Source organism: Alternaria atra (genome assembly GCF_907166805.1).
Source record: "Alternaria atra isolate CS162 genome assembly, contig: 22, whole genome shotgun sequence".
In the NCBI taxonomy this organism is placed as follows: domain Eukaryota; kingdom Fungi; phylum Ascomycota; class Dothideomycetes; order Pleosporales; family Pleosporaceae; genus Alternaria; species Alternaria atra.
In genome coordinates, this window is record NW_025091320.1 from 2,262,837 (window position 1) to 2,283,617 (window position 20,781).

General features: G+C 52.3%; 7 protein-coding genes across 7 annotated transcripts; 2 read left to right on the forward strand and 5 right to left on the reverse strand.

Moving 5' to 3' along the window:
- Window positions 1-986: 986 nt before the first annotated feature.
- ALTATR162_LOCUS3515 (uncharacterized protein) lies at window positions 987-2,781 on the forward strand (the record flags this gene model as incomplete). Its single annotated transcript, XM_043311123.1, has 4 exons — window positions 987-1,074; window positions 1,125-1,250; window positions 1,298-1,944; window positions 1,999-2,781. The coding sequence occupies 4 exons, from the start codon at window positions 987-989 to the stop codon at window positions 2,779-2,781; spliced, it is 1,644 nt and encodes a 547-aa protein (XP_043167058.1).
- A 1,807-nt stretch (window positions 2,782-4,588) lies between these two features.
- Window positions 4,589-5,530, reverse strand: ALTATR162_LOCUS3516 (uncharacterized protein; the record flags this gene model as incomplete). The annotated part of the gene is made up of 1 exon (XM_043311124.1): window positions 4,589-5,530. One exon carries the CDS (start codon window positions 5,528-5,530, stop codon window positions 4,589-4,591), a length of 942 nt encoding a protein of 313 aa, XP_043167059.1.
- A 483-nt stretch (window positions 5,531-6,013) lies between these two features.
- On the reverse strand, window positions 6,014-7,118 carry ALTATR162_LOCUS3517 (uncharacterized protein; the record flags this gene model as incomplete). Its single annotated transcript, XM_043311125.1, has 4 exons — window positions 6,014-6,176; window positions 6,228-6,658; window positions 6,710-6,887; window positions 6,949-7,118. The coding sequence occupies 4 exons, from the start codon at window positions 7,116-7,118 to the stop codon at window positions 6,014-6,016; spliced, it is 942 nt and encodes a 313-aa protein (XP_043167060.1).
- A 1,303-nt stretch (window positions 7,119-8,421) lies between these two features.
- Window positions 8,422-9,977, reverse strand: ALTATR162_LOCUS3518 (uncharacterized protein; the record flags this gene model as incomplete). The annotated part of the gene is made up of 4 exons (XM_043311126.1): window positions 8,422-8,514; window positions 8,564-9,424; window positions 9,475-9,921; window positions 9,969-9,977. The coding sequence occupies 4 exons, from the start codon at window positions 9,975-9,977 to the stop codon at window positions 8,422-8,424; spliced, it is 1,410 nt and encodes a 469-aa protein (XP_043167061.1).
- A 1,290-nt stretch (window positions 9,978-11,267) lies between these two features.
- ALTATR162_LOCUS3519 (uncharacterized protein) lies at window positions 11,268-14,423 on the forward strand (the record flags this gene model as incomplete). The annotated part of the gene is made up of 1 exon (XM_043311127.1): window positions 11,268-14,423. One exon carries the CDS (start codon window positions 11,268-11,270, stop codon window positions 14,421-14,423), a length of 3,156 nt encoding a protein of 1,051 aa, XP_043167062.1.
- A 1,810-nt stretch (window positions 14,424-16,233) lies between these two features.
- Window positions 16,234-17,809, reverse strand: ALTATR162_LOCUS3520 (uncharacterized protein; the record flags this gene model as incomplete). The annotated part of the gene is made up of 6 exons (XM_043311128.1): window positions 16,234-16,445; window positions 16,505-16,871; window positions 16,930-17,235; window positions 17,296-17,492; window positions 17,592-17,608; window positions 17,703-17,809. The coding sequence occupies 6 exons, from the start codon at window positions 17,807-17,809 to the stop codon at window positions 16,234-16,236; spliced, it is 1,206 nt and encodes a 401-aa protein (XP_043167063.1).
- Window positions 17,810-18,413: 604 nt separating this feature from the next.
- ALTATR162_LOCUS3521 (uncharacterized protein) lies at window positions 18,414-20,692 on the reverse strand (the record flags this gene model as incomplete). Its single annotated transcript, XM_043311129.1, has 2 exons — window positions 18,414-20,135; window positions 20,186-20,692. 2 exons carry the CDS (start codon window positions 20,690-20,692, stop codon window positions 18,414-18,416), a joined length of 2,229 nt encoding a protein of 742 aa, XP_043167064.1.
- Between the last annotated feature and the right edge of the window lie 89 nt (window positions 20,693-20,781).

Consider the following 20,781-nt stretch of genomic DNA (forward strand, 5'->3'; position numbering starts at 1 on the left):
AGGTTGCTTGCAGTTAGTGTTACTCCATGTGCGTGTTAGGAAGGTATTGGACGGATCTCACATGCGCTTCAGTGCAGCTTCAATCACGCGTTCTCCACAAAGAAGCCTCCCTCCAAGCTATCGGCTCCACAGTCTTGTTCCGAACCGAGAAAACTTGGTCCTGTCGCGTGGTTGGCGCACCCTGTCCCTGATGATCATTAATCCCGCAGCGTTGCAGCGTTGTTCGAGCGGCACACCTACCCCAACACCACCAGGTACGTGGGATCAATGTCTTCCGCTACTTCGACACGAGGTGTGTTTAGGCAATTGTTCTCGAGAGGGCTGACAAGCGGGACTACGCTTTTTGGCAAGCCGACAAGCAATTTCTTACTTGTGCGGAAGCATCGGACTAACCCGGGGCTTCGCGAAGCTTAGCAAGGACATGGTCGCGGCGCGGAACACCGCCTTGGTGTTGGCCTCGCGAACTTTTCAACCGCTGCCGACATCATAATGCGCCGGCAAAGCCTATTGCGGTAATTCCGATGGGCAATTCGAGTCAACTGGGGTGACTTGAGTGCGCGCTGGGGGGACAGTGCTGATGCGGAGTGAGGTGCGACGAATCACGCAGGACGACCCTGGTGTCCCCGTGCGATCGAGTAGTGTGACTTTCTCCGCACGCCAAACTCCACGGGGTTGAGATCACCAGCGGCTCCAGACCAAACGTCATCGTCGAAGCAAACTGTGGGGATAACGCCGGTAATACCATGGCGGTTCGGCGTTATTTACTGGGATATGGGACTGAGGTTGGACTCTACTGTTACATTGGTAGCAGTAGAGACGCGACATTTCATAAAGAGAGGGTCGTCGCGCCTGCTTGTCATACCTCATCGATCGCATCCTCGCACGATCTTGGGAAGCGAGCTGGACTCTGTTGCTGTCCTGTTGACGTCCCTTTCTTGTTTAGCATCGAGCAACACGCGTATTGATCACTGATATTACTATACAACATGGGGAAATTCTACGGCCTCAAAGGCACGAAGCTCAATATTGCCATTGCTGTAATTGCAGGCACAGATTTTGCTCTCTTCGGCTATGGTAAGCATCTACGCACATTGCGCCCAATACATAGCCTAACATTGGAACAGATCAAGGTGTAATGGGCGGTTTGCTCACATTGGGCTCATTCATCAGATACTTCCCTGAGATTGATAGCGTCAACCCACCACCAGGTAGTTCAACAAGCCATGCTGCAACCATCCAAGCTATCACAGGTACACTCTCTCAGCGCTCCAATCTGACGTCGCTAATGTCTTTTTAGTCGGTGCCTACACGCTGGGCTGCTTCTTCGGCGCAGTGGCAACCATTTGGCTCGGCAACTTGCTTGGACGCAAGAAGACAATCTTCATCGGCAGTGCTATCATGATCGTAGGAGCCATTCTCCAAACAGCATCTTACGGCCTCGCACAACTTATCGTCGGACGATGGATCACCGGTTTCGGAAACGGCATGAACACAAGTACAGTTCCAACATGGCAGTCAGAAACATCGAAACCACATCGCAGAGGCCAAATGGTCATGATTGAAGGATCCATGATTGTCTTCGGTGTAATGCTTAGCTACTGGCTCGACCTAGGTTTCTCCTTTCTCGAGCCGAGCAGCATCGCCTGGCGCTTTCCGATTGCGTTCCAGATCATACTCGCCCTGTTCATCCTTGTCATGATCCCAGGCCTTCCCGAGAGTCCACGTTGGTTGGTGCTCAAGGGCCGAGAGCAGGAGGCATTGGAAGTCTTGGCTGCGTTGAGTGACCTTCCCATGGACGACAAGAGGGTCGAAGCAGAATTCCAGGCTGTAAAGGACGTCACCCTGGAGATGTCGCGAGGTGGCTTCCGAGACTGCTTCAAGATGAACAAGAACCGCAACTTTCACCGCACAGTGCTGGCGTATGTCAACCAGATGTTCCAACAGGTAAGCTTTGTCAATACGGAAGGGAAACGTAATCGAATCTAATCACCACTACAGATTTCGGGTATCAATTTGGTAACCTACTACGCCGCAACTATTTTCGAAAACTCTATCGGTCTCTCGCCCTTCCTCAGTCGTCTCCTATCCGCATGTAACGGCACCGAATACTGGATGGCGAGTTGGATCGCCATCTTCACGATTGAGAAGTTTGGACGCCGCTCTTTGATGATGTTTGGTGCTGCTGGCATGTCAATGTCCATGGCTGTCCTCGCAGGCGCAACCAGCAACATTGGTAACACAAGCTTGGGCCTACTCGCTACCGTCTTCCTCTTCGTCTTCAACTCCTTCTTTGCCATCGGCTGGCTCGGCATGACATGGTTGTATCCCGCAGAGATCACACCCCTCTCCATCCGCGCCCCCGCAAACGCCATCTCCACAACAGCCAATTGGATCTTCAACTTCCTCGTCGTAATGATCACCCCGCCTGCATTCGCAAACATCGGCTACCAAACCTATATCATCTTCGCCGTCATAAACGCCGCAATGGTGCCCTCGGTCTACTTCTTCTTCCCTGAAACCGCTTACCGCTCCCTCGAAGAAATGGACGAGATCTTCCATAAAGCAACGGATCCGTTTAATGTGGTGGGTATTGCGCATAACTTGCCACATCGATACGGAAAGAAGGGAGAGCTCCTTATTGATTATGCGGATACGGAGCAGGCGCATGATGCGGAGAGGAGGAGGAGCTCAGTTGTGGCTGTGCAACCAATGAATGGAGGTGTGATGGCGAAGGACGATGAGAAAGAGCTTAGGGAGCATGTGGAGAACGGAGGAAAGTAGACGGATAGTTATGGACTGAAATGACACACGTTATCGCATCTTGAGCTTCGATTGGAATACCGCGTTGTGTGCATGCATCTCCATTTTTGGTCAAGTCTTTCAGTATGACACGAGCTGACTTGTCCTCATCGTAAGTGATATCAAAATGATTGCGCTATGCTAGAAGAATATACTGCAGGAAAGATGTGCAGTAGCAGCATTCAAAGCACTAAGTAAAGCATGTGAACGTGTTTGGAAGTACTCATTACACCCAGCAAACCGTACCAGCAGTCTTCAAACTGTTTCGCGTATGAGAGACCTTGAGATGATCCCGAGCATTGTTGTTGACGGGGTGCGCGCAACTAGCCTATTACGCGGAATGTGTTTACCGTCGGGAGTGGCAATCGCGTTGGCGTATAGTGTCTGTTCAGGTCGCAAGTCACGGAAGATAAAAGTCGTGCAGCCGCGCGGTTGCGCAAGGAACTGAGTGTTCGATATTGAGATGTGAAGGAGGACACGAATATCAGCCCAACAAAGTTGTACTCTAAATCTAGCTGCGGCGTCGTTCAAGCTAGAAGAATAAGGGGCAAAGGACGTCGTAGTCGAAACAATGTGGAGGCTCGGCGTAAGTGTCATGCTTTTGTTCAGGCGAAAGGAAAACTGCGCTAGTCGACTGTGAAACCTTGTAGACGACGGGATAGTCGCGTTGGCATCGAGCGTATGATAGGCGGCGGGCCATGTTTGAAGGAAAGAATTCACTTCACTGTTCACCCATGGCACAAACGCTACACACATGCTGGCGCATCCGTGATGAGACGATAGCCAGGAAGACTACGCTGAGTGATTGATCCACAGTCATGGAATAGGCATATAGGTTTGTAAGGTTGGTGGTCTACAGCGTGTCAGTCAACTGAACTGTGACAAGACCAACCCGGCACCATACCTGTCACTATCCCTCATACCTAGGTACTCACCATCTTACTCCTCCCATACCCATACACATACTCATATCTCTTCCCATTCAAACACCTTTAACCCTTCCCACCCCCATAACCGGAACCCCAACCCCCTCTCCCTTCCCTCCTGCCCTCTCCCTCACTGGCCGCACCCTGTCCAAAACTACTTTCCACTCTCCCATACCCTACACCACCACCATATAGCTCTTTGCTGCTGAAATTCCTTCCCTTGAAAGGGCGTGCATGGCCAGATTGCTTGAGCCATTTTGCGAGGAGGATTCCCACCGTGAGCCAGATGGCTGCTATGAGGAGGGCTATGGGGACGAATGGGAATACCATGATTATCTGAATCCAGGGATGGGTGTGTAAACGGAGCTTGAATGAATTGAACGGGAGGGGAATGTATGGTGAAGTGGACAGAAGACGATACGAAGAAGTTACAAAGAGGAGAGGTGAGATGTTGACGGAGAAGCGGAGACTATCGGCTACGTCACGCTAGCGGTTTGGGGGAAAGATGGGTAAAAGCTTATATGGCTTCCTCCTATCCGAAGCCATGGATCGATAATGTAGCCTCCCAGGTATGCCATTGGCTGACGGGGAAAACAAACATCGAGGACATTGAAAACATGAATATAGAAAGAGAGAAAAGTTGTAGATGAGACGGAGATAAATTACATAGACTTCGCTTCTTATATTATGTTCTTCATCTTGCTATGCGCAATCAAAGGGGGTATACGCGCATCCATCATACAATCACCCACATGCTTAATTACTCCCACTCCCACCAGTCTCCTCCTCCGCCTTCTTCGTCCTCTTAACCCTCTCCTCCGCAGCCCTAGCAAGCACTTCCCTCCTACTCAAGCCCCCCGCACTCACATTTCCACTGCCAGCGCTACTAACAACCGTCTCCTCTCCCTTGCCTCCACTCCCCAACGTGAACTCACCCCCGTCCAACCCCCATGATCATGCACTTCCTCCTCCCCTCCCTCTCCAGGATCATAGAACTCTTCATCGCCAACACTCCTCCCCCCACTCTTCCAATCATCCCTCGCAACCTCCCTCTCAATCTGCTTACACAGATTCCAGAAATTGCGATCGTGCGGCCCCCAGACATTATGCGCAAGTTCATGACACAGCGTATTGCGAATCGTCTTGTAATCTCGGTATCCGTCGTATGCATCAGTCCGCAGTCTCAACTCGATGACTTCGCCTTGGTTTCTGTTCAATCCCAAAGTGCGGGATTCTTGTGTGGTATGCATGGCGGGATCCATCTCTGTGAGCAAGGGAACGCTGAATTTGTGGGTGCGCATGGCGGCTTTTATGCCAGCGTCATCGCGGAGGCGTTCGAGGAAGCGGAGGGAGCGGTCGGGGTTGGGGAGGTAAGGTAACGGCCGCAGAGTGTGGAAGGTGTATTGAGCTTCTTCTTGGATCTTCTTGTAGTCGCGGTTTCGCGCTGGAGTGGCGGCTTTGATGGGGCCGGGACGCCGGGGCGCAGACGCGGCGGATATAGTGTTGTTGAGGGACGATACGGCTTCGCTTGTGCTTCCCATGAGGGTTATCTTCTTTGAGACGAGCTCTGTGAGTGGTAGAGAAGGGTTCTTGAAGGGTGGTTTTTGGAGGCCGATCTTCCCGCCTACAAGGAACTTTTGGTTGGAGGGCGGTATTGAGAGATCTGTCGCAACACGCTCTGAGAGATCAGTAATGGTGGCATCTTGTGCGAAAGATAATGCGATTGCTTTCCCGTGGTGTGTGAGGGTGATCTCGATGTTGGTGCCGGATGTTGTTGGCGCAGAGGATGCGTCGGCTTCTGTCATGGCGCGATCGTTGTACTCGGTGGCGAAAGGATGTCGAAGCGGTACGAGGATAGGAATAATTCCTAGGTGTAATCTAGTATACAGTGTAAGTGACAAGTTAGTTGGTGATTAAGATATAAAGCTTCGCAGCATGTGGCTGAGCTCTAGCCATCCGTTGTTTCGGTGACGTTCTCCAAGGCTTCCACGAGATGACGGGTCGCCATCGGAATTTGTCATCACTAAACTCCGATGCTGTTCACTCATCGCCAATATTACCATCGGCCCGTCCACGCATCTTCCATGCTCGTGGTCTTGGTATCAAACGAAACGCCTCGCTTGCTTCCCTGTCTCGGTAACCAACAATTGCTTGTATTCACTACTCAACCGCCACATCAACGGGTATCAATAAATCTTGTACTAGAAACATACGCTGGCGATGCTCGAGCTATAATTCAACATGAAGCGCTCAAGTACCAATCGACAGCATTACGGCCAGCTGGAATACTACTCCAGCCTAGACTCCTCTTCAGCCGTCTTCTTGTCCAGCTTGGACTCCTCTTCCACTTTCTTCTTTTCCTCTTCCTCTTTCTTCTTGCGCTCCTTTTCTTCCTTTGCTAGCGTCTCTGGTGATTTTACCCATTCCTTGAGCTCGGGATCCCATCGGTGTCTATTTGTCGTTAGTTGGGCTCTGTCCCTTGAAGTAAGAAGCTTGACTCACCCGTTAAAATCCGTTTCTAGCAAAGCCTTCTCCTTGTATTCATCCACAAGGATCTTGTCATAGTTGTACGGTACCTTCGCCGGGACACCCTCGAACATGGTTTCTCGCATGGGATACAGTTCCGCTGTGTCGTACCGGTGGTAGTTTTTACAACTCCACTGGCCCGGATTCTCGTCCGGATGTGTCTCGCTCAGTCCGGTGATGTCGATGAATAGCCCGTTCCGCACATCGATCCATCGCGCATCGATGATGTTCATACCATCCCCGCGCTCACGCTCCCAGATCCACGGGTTGACATCGAGGAGATATTCGCGTTGAACGGTGCCGTCGTAGGAGGTGTATTGGTATCTCGTCTGATTGTGTACTGCGCCTAGTTGGTTGAGTGTGCTATCGGACACCTGAGTGTCTAAATCGAAATCCCATGGTAGTCGCTGTACATGCGTTAGCCCTTTGCCCCCCAGGCAAATGGAGGCGGAACTCACCTTTCCATTCCACCACCATCCAAGCAACGTTCCATGTGCTATCCACGTATCCAGTTCGTTCTCGCGGAAGAAGTTCAGGTAAGCGCGGACCATGTGCGATTGCGTGTCCGTCCGCTCTTCATCAGAGACGATGCCTTTGAAATAGCGCTTATCATAGTGGCCGAGCGTAAGACTGCCTCTGAGAGATAGTTAGTATCTGCGACGTCACTGACGAGTTGCAAGGCTGAGAAATGGCTTACCCAGGCTCGTGAAAGTACTTGGTATCAGGCTTCTTCTTATCATTCCTGTCTTCAATACGATCGGCTAATGTGTCTCTTCTTGGATGTTGTGTGTTTGGTGTGGGAGTAGTCAGTGAAGAGACGAAGAGTGTTGCAGTTGCAAGGGCGGCTGCGTAAGTCGACAACCGCATGGCTCAGGTTAGAATCCCGCAGCGGATTCTTAGATAGGTATATCGTCTCAAGTCTAGTGGGACAAAAGGGTGCCAACTGGAAGTATCACTTGTCGTATGGTACTATTATGATTGGCGAAAACACAAAGGTAGTATGGAGAGAAGGCAAGCAGCGTTTCAGGAAGGTGATCGCGTGCTCTCAATGTCTGTCGATCGACAAGTGTGGGACGAAGGAAGGCGCAAATAACGTCAACGAGCCTTTTAGCAATCGCAGGCGGAACTTGGTACATAGATAAGAAAGGAACGACTGAGCCGCCCACCAGGTCAGAGCGTACGGGAGGAGAGTCAAGAGGCTTCATGACGCGCACACGACAGGCTGTCAGCCTGTGCCTGGTGCCGCCCACACCATCCACTTCTTCAGCCTTGTCCTACGTAAAGCCATTTACTATCCCCTTGTCGGTTACAGGTGTGCCGGTTTTCCGGGGTATCATGGATATGGTGGAGGCTTGACAGGAGGCGTTGTCCAGTGACACGCGGCGTTGCGTGGTTAAGCTTTCCAAGATTTACATGCCGAGCATCTCCGGAAGGCTGGCTGCCGTCTGCCGGCCGTTGCGGCCGTTGGGGTGGCACAGCGGAAGAGCAGATGTGGCTGGTGGGTCATTCTCTGAAGATCTCAATACAATCCAACATCAACATGTTCATCTTCATCACCTTCTGCTTGTTGGTGTATGTTTCGAAAATTTGACTTGTGGCGTAACGTCTACGTACACAAATAACGGAGTCGCATACGCATTTACTCTAATCGGGGAAAGGACGCCTCACTAGGCGATGTCTATACCCAAGGCCTCGTCAGCATTCTATTGTTTCTCGGCTTTTAATCAGACCCTTATTGGATAACAACTACACGCCTGGATATGACTTCTCCCTGTTGGACTTGCGCAATGTTTCGTCTGCACGCCCATGTTTGACGTTGCAAGTCCACCAGTATACAAGCTTGTTAGGTACGAGGATAGAGTGGCCCGGAAGAGCGGTTCGCCAATCTTACTTGTACGATATAGATTAAATTGGCACACAGAACATCGCACAACCACGCACGGGGACTGACTCTTCTCGTCGAGTCTTGCCGTTGTGAGTGTGCCTTTGTCTTCATGCTCACAATCATTGGTTAGCAGAACGACCGCTAGTACCATGAAGAATGACCCTATGAGTGTATTTGGTATTACATGTCCAGACTTTTTGCTACGCCTATGGAACTGGCTACCCCTTATGCAAATACTAGACCCGACCGAACCCTTGTACGCCGTTAAGATTATAGTAAAGCTGTCTATGAGACGTCCATCGCTTCGGCGCCGCTGGTGATGGAAAAGGAAACGGCGCCCGCATCGCCGATCAAACGCTGTTCCGAATCGGAGACGAACTGTTTGTCGTGTTAGTAGTGTCCCGTAGATTGGCGTGTGAGAGCTTACCTTGACACTTCTTGTGGGGTCGTAAAAGAGCGCAAAGCTTCGCTGCACGTCATCGATGGTAACCTCTGGCCCATTCCTCTTCTTGCGTATCAGGTCGGACGTCGTGATGAGGTTGCTTGCGTATCGCAGTCCGGTCTCCTGGCCGATCTTGGTGAGCAGCGCCAACGCATCTGGCGAGACATCGACCTCCTCTTCTTGCGCTCTTATCGAGATGATCTGCTGCATCTCTTCGGAAGAGTATGCGTGAGTGCTGACAATAACCACACGGTCTAGGAAGTCGAGTGGCAATCCGTGTGGTGACCTGTAGTCTGTTCCCCGTATCTGTGTGTTTCCCCTGTTGCTAGCCATGATGACAATCGGTGCGAGCTCATCCTCAAGCGCGCGGTTGACGAAGGAAAAGCACTCAATGTCGAGCATGTGGACCTCGTCGATGAAGAGCACACCTGGCACAATGGTTGCCTTGCCCTCCTCTTTCCATTCCGCAACCTTGGTGTTGATCTGGTCTCGTACCTCGCTGCGAATCTCGCCTGTGTCACCCGAGAACAGCGCCAGGAAGCCTTGGGTCCTCGAGTTTATCACGTCAATCTCGTGCAGGCTGACTGTGTGCACCACCTCACGCCGCTGTTGCAGCTCGCCTTCGGGACATTGTACGAATTTGGTGTCGATGCCCATTGCGTCGTAGTCTCTGGAGCGCGTGTAGGAGCGGCCAAGCTTGGTGATCTTGCCCGAGGCCTTGTCGATGGAAATGATGTCGCCGGCCATGACCTTCTCCTTGGTCATTGCGTCGATCATCTTGGTGCCCATGTCGTAGACGGTCTCCATGTCGGTGGTCTTGATAGTAAGCTTTCCCTGCTTATTGCTCTAAGATGGGGTTAGTACAGCCACCGTTGCGCAGTCGACCTCGTACTCACACCAGTGACACTGCGGTCAATCTGTATCTCAACAACCTCGCCCTCAATGACCTCGCTCTCCTCAGTTATCCGTACGCCAATCGACTTTCGGAAGGCCTGTGTAAGAGCCTCGGTCTTTGACATCTCCAGGGAGAAGATTTCGGAAGAGGCAAGCATGGTGAATGGAACATCAGGGCCCAGCGACTGCGCCATGCCCATTGCAATGGCCGTCTTTCCTGTACTGGGAGGACCAGCAATGAGGACTGCGCGACCGGCAATCTTGCCATCTCGTGCCATCTTGAGTATCACGGCCGCCGCTTTCCGTGCCTTCTCCTGTCCGACGAGGCCCTGAGAAGAAACCTTGGGTTCCAGCGTGTCATCGTCGACACCTAGACCGCGAATGTGCGAATGCGCCGCGATGAGATTGAGGCCCCGGAGCTCCTTGCTCTCGGCGATGGTGGTGATGGGCTGCGTCATGTCAGTCGGGCCATCTCCAAGTCACGCCTCGCACTTACCATGGCCATGATGATGTGTTGTCGTGGGTAATTTAGGCGTCGTTATGCGACAGCGACAATTCGCGAACGCGAAGATGCAAGCTCCAGTAAAGACGCACGGGCCCCACTATTCCGTCGTTTGCTATTTAGTTCCATTGGGCGCGTCGACGCGACTGCCACCCTAGACCGCATCCCCGGCCTATCCCCTTCCCAGCTGGCGTTTAATTCGAGGCAGCCAGCAAATTCATTGGCGTCCACGCCATGTTTCCTGGGACTATTTAACCCCGTGCATTTCCCTGCTCCTACGCCTTTCTCCTTTTGCTCGTCTTGATTGCTGCTTCTGCCCCCAGTGTCTGTACTTGTTGCGTGCAGTAGCGGCTCTAGCGCTCGTCCCTCTATCCCGCACTATACAGCCGATAGCGAGATGCCGAGTCGCCCTCATGTCCCTAGCATCTCGACAAACAGCCCCACGGACAACGTTAACGGTAATCGTGTTTCAAAAGACCCGTAGGTCATGCCCTCACTCGCGCTCTCACTTGAACACGTTTTCTTTTTGCCACTCTCTTTCTCTGTTTGCATTCCTTCACTAGTCTCGAAGACCCAAAGCATGCACGTAAGCTGGCAATACTCTACACCCAACACTCTGACGCCCAGCCAGCAGACTACCCTTCCTATAGTGATAAAAAATCTCAGACACATCAAGCCGTGTAGCCTGACCTCATCGTGAGCGTTTGATTTTGCTACCTCAGTCACGCACTTTCGCTTTCCAAAGTTCAAACTCAATGTGATATAGATCTACTAACACCTGATTCAGTCCGCATGATCGAACGCCAGTCGCGTACTCGCCTGTGCTCGGTGACTCGATGAGCTCGCGCGTTGGAAAAAGGCCCTTGGCGACTCAGTCTAGCGGCGACAGTCCCCCAGATAAACGAAGTCGCCCGTCCGACCCGCGGTTGGCGTTGCAAGAGAGGGTCTGCTATCTTTTCCCTCTAATTATCAGTGCTGACACTCAATTAGTATGCAAACTCAACAGATTCCAGGATTGCTAGCCCTCCCCCGTCAAGGAAGAGCTCTTTTGCTGGACTTATAAATGTACCTACCGATCCAAGCCTAGCTTCTAACCAGTATAGACCAGAAACCACTCATAGTCAGAGACGTCAGGACGTCCGGATCCTGTCCCCGGGCAGCATAGGAAACGGGGCATCAACACCTACGCATCATGCCCCTCCTGCTCCTTCTTTGCTACCAGCACCAGGGCCAAGCACGCTGCGACGATCTGCGGATGTAGCTAGTCCTGCCACAGATAGCACTCCAATAACCATGCAGTCCCTACGAAAACTAAAAGAGAGAAAGAGAGCCATTGCCCACCAGATGACGGCTAGTCTTAGCAAGACTGTCGATCTTAAGCTCGCGACACAGGGCATGGATATTGTGTACCTTAACAAGGAACGCGACCAAATTACCAAGGACCGAGAGAAGGAGTTCGGCGAACTTAAAAAGCAGCTAAATGAGGAACGTGATCAAATGATGCGCAGACTGGAAGCTATGGAGGCGACTTCTGCACGCTATGACAGCCTGGTAGACCGGTCAGAGACGCTCAAGCTTGTAAATGTAGCTGTCAAGCCTCTGGCGGAGCGTTTGGAGGTACTAGAACGGTCAGCTGCCGGACTCCCGGACCTACACAAAGGTTTGCAAGATCTGGCGACTGTGCCCAATCGATTAGCTACAATAGAAACACGACAAAATGTTGTTCAGCCAGAGCCTGAGCCGAAGCCCAGCGTCCTAGACAACTCACACCTTAAGTATCTAACAGATGGACTTCGTAGCCTCGAAGCTGCAAACGGCGCTCTAGCAAGGATCCCCAGGTTAGAAAACGACATCACTACGTTAAAGAACGCGAAGGAATTGCATAAGATCGACATCGACACGCTAAAGAAATGGAAGGATGCGCAACCCAAAGTAGTGTTGGAAGAAACCATGAAAAACCTCGTCACAACTGAAGTCCAAGCAAAGGCTTCCGTCCTTTCAGAAAAACTACGCGAAAAAGCAGACGAAGCGAACGGCCAGCTTGCTGAACGCATTACCAGAAATGAGACCTCTATTCGCGACATCCGGACCCAGTCGGAATCGTTCCAGAGCTTCAAGGAGAAGGTTGAGAAGCAGAAACTCTCTAATCAGCTTTCGGCATTGCACGAGAAGGTCAAGATGGCCGAGGGAAACGACGCAAGGACATTTGCCAAAGCCGATAGGCTGCAGAAACGGTTGGAGGAACTAGAAGATGAAGTTCCTCCGAATGAGATGGACAAGATGCACGACAGGATAGACAAACTACAAGACAAATTGAAGGAATATCGTGAAGAGATGAAGGACACGGACAGGAAGGTTAAACAACTTCAGGACGGCGCGTTCGATTTCCAAGACGTCCACAAAGACATCTACAAGTACATCGAACCTCTCAAAGACCATTACAAGAAGAGGGGCTCTCACTTGACACAATGTGTCGCGACTCTAGAAACAACTGTTACCCAATCTGACTTGGGCATACTCCCTGTTCGCCTGGATGAGCTGGAAAAGTCTGCACGTAATCTCGACAAGCTGTCTACTCATGTCAATGAGCTGGAGAAGACTACTAAGGGTCCTGGCTTTAAGAAAGCTGGTACGCCTGTTCTCCCTTCATCTGTTCTAGATATACCGGCCATGGGCAGTTTAGACGAGAAGGTGAATTCGCTTGACAAGTCATTGCAACAGCTTCGCAAAGCTGTTATGGGCAAGGGCAGTCTGATTTCCCGATTGGATGCCCAAGACAAACGTATTGATAGCATGGAAGCAACTGCCAGTGCTAGGCCACTCGACACAGTGGAGCAGACAACGGAAATGACTGCGAGTAGGATCCTGGACAAGACAGTGGAAAAGACGACGGAAACGAAAGTCAAGGCGCTGATGTTGCATGAGCGTAAGGTTGTGGACAAGAGTCTTGAGGAGCTCGAAACCCGTCTCATGGAAGAGATCCAGGCATCGCGCAACCGTACGCATGAATCCAGTGTCCCATCTGCTGACGCCACTGTAGCGCAGTCTGACGTGACCGGTCTCAACAACCTCGTCTATAACATCAAAAAGGACATCGAAACGCTTTCTGATGATCTCGGAAAGACAGAGGAAAGAATCGTCGCCCAAGATCAGACTATCACTTTCCTACAGGATTTCGTTCCCACCCTTTTTAACCAACACTTCGACCCACTCAAGGTCAATGTTGAGGATCAGCTCCGTGTCATCAACATCGCCCTGGAAACACATGGTAGTGACCTTTCGAATTTGAGGCAACAAGTCTCGAATTTGCCGCTACAACAAAATACCTTCGGACAGCAACAACAAGCTCAGCTTGAGGCGACGGTGGTAGAAGCAGCTACGTTGAAGACAAATCTCGAAGCTCTGAAAGAGTCTTTGTCAACGAAAGCCGATACTGAAAGGATGAGCCAACAACTGGAAGGAATCACTTTCGCAATGCAGCACATTCAGAGCCGGTACGAGAATATTAGCACTGACGATATATACCAGCGCATGGTCAAATGGTTCACGCAAATGTATCCGGGTTTGCCACAGATTCAGAACGATATCAGCCAGCTGAAGGCATTGAAAGCGTGGATAGACCCTCGCGCAAACGCTCTCAATGGTTTGAGTCGAGATGCAGAACACTTGTACGGTCTTGTAAGCATTGCTTCGCAACTGCAGGACCTTGTGAACGTTGCCCCGCAGGTGCTGTGTCTCGCAAGCAAGTCCGCACTACTACAGAGTCTCGCGAATAACGTTCCGGCACCAGGTCGGCTTATCGGATCCCGTGATGCATCACCGCAGACATTAGCCATGATTGAGAAAGCCTGCTCTGACGCAGATACCGCAATCGCCAAGGCTGAACAAGCTAGTTCAGACGCAATGGCTGCAAATATCAAGGCTGAGCAAGCTAGCTCTGAGGCACAGAATGCAAACCGCAAGACCGCGGAAATCGAGCAACGACTGACCGAAAGAGTGGAAGCGCTTGACGCTCTCAAGAAAGCATTGGAAGCCTTACAAACTAAGTTCGACGGTGCACAGATAGTGCGCGAGATTGCTCACGCGAAGCTGCGTGACGACAATAGAGTACGCTTCGATGAGTTAGAAAAACACACGAGGCACTATGATGCTACTGTCACTGAAATCTGGAAACAACTCGGCGCTGTCCAGGGCGTGGGCGCTGAGTTGCGCAAAGAGTTCGATGCTACAGTCAACGCATACATTGAACCAAACCGCGACTTCTTTGGCCTGTTAGGCACAGTGATCATGGTCGTTTCGCAACTTCAGCAAGTCATTGAAAGCCTCAACAAGAACCGTTCAGTCGCTCCGTTAAAGCTGGATTGGCATTGCTATCTACCAACGCTCGGCCAGCCCGAAACCAACGGCGAGCCCAGCAACTCGAAAGGCAAGGGCAAGAGCAAGCAGTAAGCTGTTTCTTCGCTCAAGCACGACATCGAGACTCGATATCCCTTGCTCCGGAACTTACCCTTATGCTCTTTTATTGTGTTAATACACGTCGGAAACGGCGCTTACAGGCGTTCTCGGCGGATACTGAGTCTTTTGCAGCTGCATATGATACCCTCTCGGCCTCTGGCGGCCCTCTCTTTTCGTCTTGTGATTATAAGTTTTGGATAAATGTTAACTCTGCTTTCGAGCTGTAGGTGTGGAGATGGAAGGAATAATGGTGGTGGGAGTGGCAGAGGCGAGGAGTTGGAATGTGTAATGGTGGATGTGCGATTGAACGGTAGAGAATGGCGAAAAAGGTTCAGAAATCCATGTGCCGATGCGAGTCTTAATATGTGATGCTGGACCTGAAGGTTATCCCTCGCAACGAATTACATTCTCGTAATCATCATCACGCGCAAGGGACGCCCGGAGGTAAGAAAAAGCGCACTAATTAACCCCGCCAAAAGTTTCGCGTTCAGCATCAGATACCTCGGAGCTCCAACATTCGTACATTGAAATCAAAATTACGCGCACGCCCACAAAACCCTCATGATGGCGCCGATACCTACTCAAAAGCCCATCATAACTCCCGCGACCGCAGAACCAAATCCTCCAACACCCTCGAACGCGCCCGCGCTCGATGACGCAGATACATCCATGCCCGACATAACAAGCACACCAACAAGCACTTCAAACGGCAAAAAGCGTAAACGCAAGGACAAACTCCACCATGAAAGTCAACCTCATATCCTCCACCAGTCCACCTTCCGAAAACCAACCTGGTCATACTTTCACCTCGTCCTCCTCACACCGGGGACCGCTTCCTTACCACCCACCGCCTCCCTCTCCACTCCTACGACTGGCAGCTCCACAACATCAGGATCATTATCCCCCCTCCTAGCCTCCTCCCTCCTCACCTCCCCATTACGAGCCTACCTCGGCACCACTGGCACCGCGATACCCATTGACATGCTCAAGATATCTGGTCGCAGTATCTGGCTCAGGATTCCGCGGCAGGATGCGCGAGGATTTCGGGCTAGTCTGAGCGGGTGGGTGGGAAGCTGTGAGGGGGACGAGATACCCGGGGTGGAAGAAGGGATGGGTAGGGTAGGGGTGACTTGGAGGGTAGTAGGGGAATCGGGGGTGTTGGGTGGTTTGGCGAGTGGAGAGGATTTGTTTGGCTGAGAAAGAACAAGGAGTTGGAACTCAAGAGCAATGAGTACATGACACGGTTATAGTGGGGCGGTGGTTCGAGGCTCGTGACATTGCGAGATGCTGGCCTTGGAGGGATTCGCGCGCTTTCGGAACAGAGAGGTCAGACAGCGCGGGCTACAAGGAAGGGAGAGGTTTGCTATATCGGCAATCCCGCGATATGCCGTATATACGCGCGACTCCCGAGTGCTTGACCTACAACTATGCCAACGGAAAGAGGATGAGACGAAGAAGATGCGTGCCATGGACAACATCGCTATTGCAAACATCAGCCCGCATGGCACCATAGGCTAAAGTCCAGGAGCCATGGAAGGTTTCTACGTGGAAGCACCATAGCAGCGGCACCTGAGATACACACGAGACAGCTTTCAGGAAGAAAGCAAAGTCATTGAATCTACACAGTTCAGAAAGGTATCTCTAGCAATCCCTCCCGATATCCTGAGCCGTTGGACCACACCAAGTCCGTTCTCTTCATCGCGGTTATCACCATACCGCAGCTGACATTTCCATGCGGGATATATTATACCCTGCATCATGCATCTTTTCTTCATAGACCGCACCAAGCCGAAATGCGAGGAATCTACTGCCAGCCCGGCTGAGGCGTGTGGGGACCTGGCGGTCCACCATACCCAGCCTGATGACCCCCAGGAGGAGGAGGATACTGTTGGCCTCCGCCATACTGATTAGCATGCGTAGGAGCACCACCATATTGGTTGTGCTGGTGGTTATCGTAGTTTGCAGCGCCGCCGTAAGGGCCGCTTGGTGCGCCATATGCTGGACCTCCGTAACCAGCTAGACCAAATGTCAGTTCTTTTGTATCTTTTCCTCTCGGCAATGTTTCGTTTCCATACCTTGTTGTCCATAGCCGCCTGGCGGGCCTCCCTGTGGTGGTCCTTGACCGTACCCTGGTGCCGGCCCACCGTATCCTGATTGTCCTCCAAACCCAGCTTGCGAGCCGTAGCCGTGTTGCTGCTGGCCATGCTGCGGCTGGGGAGTATGTTGTTGTGAGCCGTAGCCTCCGTGAGCTTGACCCTGACCATATTGTTGGGCAGGCGCAGGCGATGAGTAACTCGAGTGGCTCGGAGGACCGCTGCCGTATTGGCCGCCTTGGGCGCTGGGGTTGTAGGAAGTTGGGGGCGCAGTGCCGGTGTAGGTTCCGCTGGACGAGGCACTGGAGTAACCGTAGTCGCCGCCGCTGCCGTTGTTGGGCTTGTTATGCTGGAATCTTGTCAGCACATTTCGTAAGGTAGGTCATTACCATGGATAGCGGGCATACCGATCCACCACCTAGTACACTCCCAAGCATGCCTCCAAGACCGCCTCCAGAAGAACTGCCACCATGTTGGCCTCCAGACGAACTTCCATGCTGCTTCCCGCCGCCTAGCAGACCACTAGCAAGCTGTCCAACAAGGTTGCCAGCGCCGCCACCACCACCCGAATGTCCTCCAGAAGAGCTCCCATGTTGTTTCCCGCCGCCCAGGAAACTTCCAGCGAGTTGGCCAACGAGGTTTCCCGAGCCGCCGCTGCCATGTCCACCACTACTACTCTGCTTGTTGCCCATAAGCGCGTTCATCGCAAAGCCCTATATCCCTTTGTCAGCCAACATGCCCGATTGATGCCCAAGTATGCATGTGTCTCGTACGCCCAATCCGCCTGCCCTGTCGCCAGTCGGGCCGTCGCCCATGCCTCGTTGTCCGTCACCGGCTTCTGGGCCTGATGCGCCGGGTACGTTGTATGGGTTCGTTTGTTGCGCGGGTGTGCTGTGCGATGAGGAGCCGCCTACGGGCGCTTCGCTAGTGGGCAGTTCCCATTGAGAGACGCCGGTGCTGATTTGAACATCTATTACGGCTGGGTTAGTATATGTGGCTTCGTTTCGCTGGCTAGGGCTGTAGGTGTTGTGTGCATGTATCGCGCAAGCATACGGACGAGGCTACGTACAGTAGTACTTTCGCGATCTGGAGTGCTTGTTAGTTTCGTGTCGCGGGGCATGTAGTGCGATGGCGGGGCAGCCAGTATGTCTACTGCCATGCTCCAGGGAAAGGGACATACGAGTTATCCCACTGCGCTATCCATCCAGCAGGAAGCTTGGGGAGGGTAGGGTCGGTAGGGCCCGAGTCTGGCGACACAGGCGGAATGGGAGGTGTGGGTACCGCCATGTCGTTGTTGTGGAGAGAGAATACGCGATGGCGGGAGAGGGAGGGTGCGATAGGAAAATAAGAGGTCTAGAAAGGGAACTTGTAGAGGAAGAAAGGCGGCCGGGAATATCAATACATCGCAGCCAGCGGTTATATGAGAGGAGTGCGAGCAGCAATGGGCGAGTGGTCCTTGTTAGCGTTATGGTGGGGATTGGCCAGGATCCTGGGACGCTCTGCGAGGCTGTGCACTTGCGTAGCAGTCAGTCGAGTGACGCACATGTCCGGCGGGCGAATGTGTTTCTTTCAGCTGGCTTGCATCACTGCGACCACATTGCTACCACAAACAGCTAATCACACTTCAACGGCAAATTTGGACATCGTCTAAGACGGCCATATCCTACATGTGGCTGAGACAGCTGCTGGCGACCTTAAAGGGCCAGAGCCCAACCTATGCGCCCGATTCAAGCCCAATACTAGCACACGGATATCTGAATAAGTAACCAAATCAACGCCTCCCTAATGCATAGTCCCTGTCTCGATCCGACCATATCTGCCAAAGCGACGCCTGCTTGTCATAAGACGTCATCCGCGCCTAGAATCCGAAACACCAAGAATTACTCATTAGTTACCACGCATATCCACCCTCGTCCTCGTTATCCTCATTACCGTTCCATTCCTCGTCGCCGCTGGGTTCCGCGTCAAGGAAGTCGGCTTCATTGAAAATTTCTTCGCGTGGACGGAAGTTATCGATGCGGAAGATCACTGTGTGGCACCGGCCTTGCACGAATGGCTCATCTTCGTCAGACGCAGCCTCTTCTTCCGAAGTAGCATCTTCGTTCGATTCCTCATCGTAACTCGTCGCTGCTTTCGATCGTGACCGGAGACGCTTCGAGCCCCAACGCTCATCCTGCTTCTGTACACGCGATGGTAGCAGAGGGACATCATCATCGCTACTACTGCCATCATCTACAATGACCGGATCGGCCTTCTCAGCTATGTCTTCCGAGATGCCCTCAATGAAAGAATCCACTTTCTCTTCGTCATTGTCACGATGCTTCCATTCTCGGAAGGCCTTCAGAGACGCAAGACTAGGATCGGGTGCCTCCCACTTCCTTGCGAAGACTTTCTTGAATTTGGCACTCCACTTCTGTCTAAACTCAGCTCTCTGCCGCCAATCGGTGTCTACCATTGCGATAATGGTAATTTCGTGAAGCCAGGGCAGTTCTTCAGCAGAGTTGATGAGCGAGTTGAAGAAATTGTCCGCAGACCTCGAATTCCAGTTCCGTAGATACTGAAAGTCAATCGTCCGAAGTGTAGTTGGCCAAGTAGGAATTTCGCTCTCGCCAAGAAGCGTCTCGTACAGCGGCTCATTGTCAGAAGACATGACTAGAGAGCTGTAGTAGGTAGTATCCATCCTAAGAACCTCAAGTTTGGGACAGGAGCGCTTCAAGTCAACCAAGAATGACATGTCGAGAGCCTGATTGTGATTCAGGATTAGCTCCTCGAGGTGAGAGCCATGTGTAGTCAGAAAAGCCTGGAATGCATCAGAGAGCAGCTCGCCACAATTTACGATGCTCAGGCTGGTAAGATTGGTGGGAAGTAAAGAAAGGAGGCGCCCGCTGACAACACCACAAGTCTCGAAAGAGAGACTCCTGAGATTAGGTAGCACAGCTAACGCAGATGCCAGCAGCTCTTCCATTGTAGGCTCGCCTTGAGTCTCTTCAGGGTCCTCGCGAATAACTTCAGGATGGAATTTGGTGAGCGTTAGATCGCGAAGGCTTTGAAACGCAGAGTCCGAGTGGATGGCCTTGATCCATAGAGGTCCTTGGCTACAAAATGTGCTATTCCATCGCCAGCTTCTCAGGCGTAGGCTGGTCTGCCGTAGAGCATCGAAGAGCTCGGCAGGATATACCCAGCGCCGAAGTCGCCTAAGCCGCGGGCGAAAGGGTGGCCGATCCATGGGGTCAAAGATGTCAATCTCCCGCAGTGTCGTTAGTGACTTGATCAGAGCCGCAAGGTCGTCTACGCTGTTTGACGAATCTGTCAGAGCAGTCATCTGTGTAGCGTCCAGCTCCAATCGTTTGACCATGACCCGATAGTCATCGTGCGCGCTGGGTGGAGGAGTGATGAGATGGTGAACAAGGTCTTTCCGCGTCTGCCTGATTGCGAATATGGGTGGGTTCCGGTATAGGGCTGTCAGAGCCGGCTTTGTAAAGGTTGAACACATCTTGGCCATCTGTACAAGCCATGTTATTGCTGGGGTAGGTTTCATATTCTCGTCGTGAAGCGGATGGGAGGCGTAAACGAAGATCTGGAGGAGCACGTGGTACGGTAGAGAAGCCCAGGCCTAGATATGGAGATTAGCGGCTGTAGATGCGTAAGGTGTAGGAGACATACCGGCTTGTGGCCATCAGAGGGAATAGTCGTCTTGCGCTCGACTTGACCCTCATTGTTCGGCTTCAATGGTGCGCCTATGGCCGCTTTGCGTCGCGATCTACTCGTCTTAGTGCCTCCAGTCTTCTCCGATCGTGATGTTGGTGCAGCAACAGGCCGTGACCTTGTCCTCACGGTCACGACCCGCTGCTCTTCCAGCTCGAAGTCGGCATCGGGGTCGTCTTCGTCTTCGTCGTCTGAGCTGACATCCTTGTATGATATCCTTGGCACTCCTCGGCTTCGTGAGGTTCGTGAGTCTCGCTGACGCGTGGTAGGAGCAGGTTGTGGCGGAGAGTGATCGCTTTCGCTGGCGGCTTCATCGTCGGCTGGTGGGCGGCGAGTAGATCGTCGAGAGGGTACGGTGCGCTTTCTGGTGGTCTGCTCATAGCCGGAGCTTTCAGAGAGATCCTCGTCACTGCTCGGCTCTTTATACGATACAGCGCCGCGTTTGCGCTTCAGTGTAACAGCCATGTCGTACAAGGTAAGGTCCAATGACTGTAGTGGGCCAGCTTGGGGCTTGAAGACTGGCTGGTCCTGAGTCCGGCCTATAAGGGGCGCTT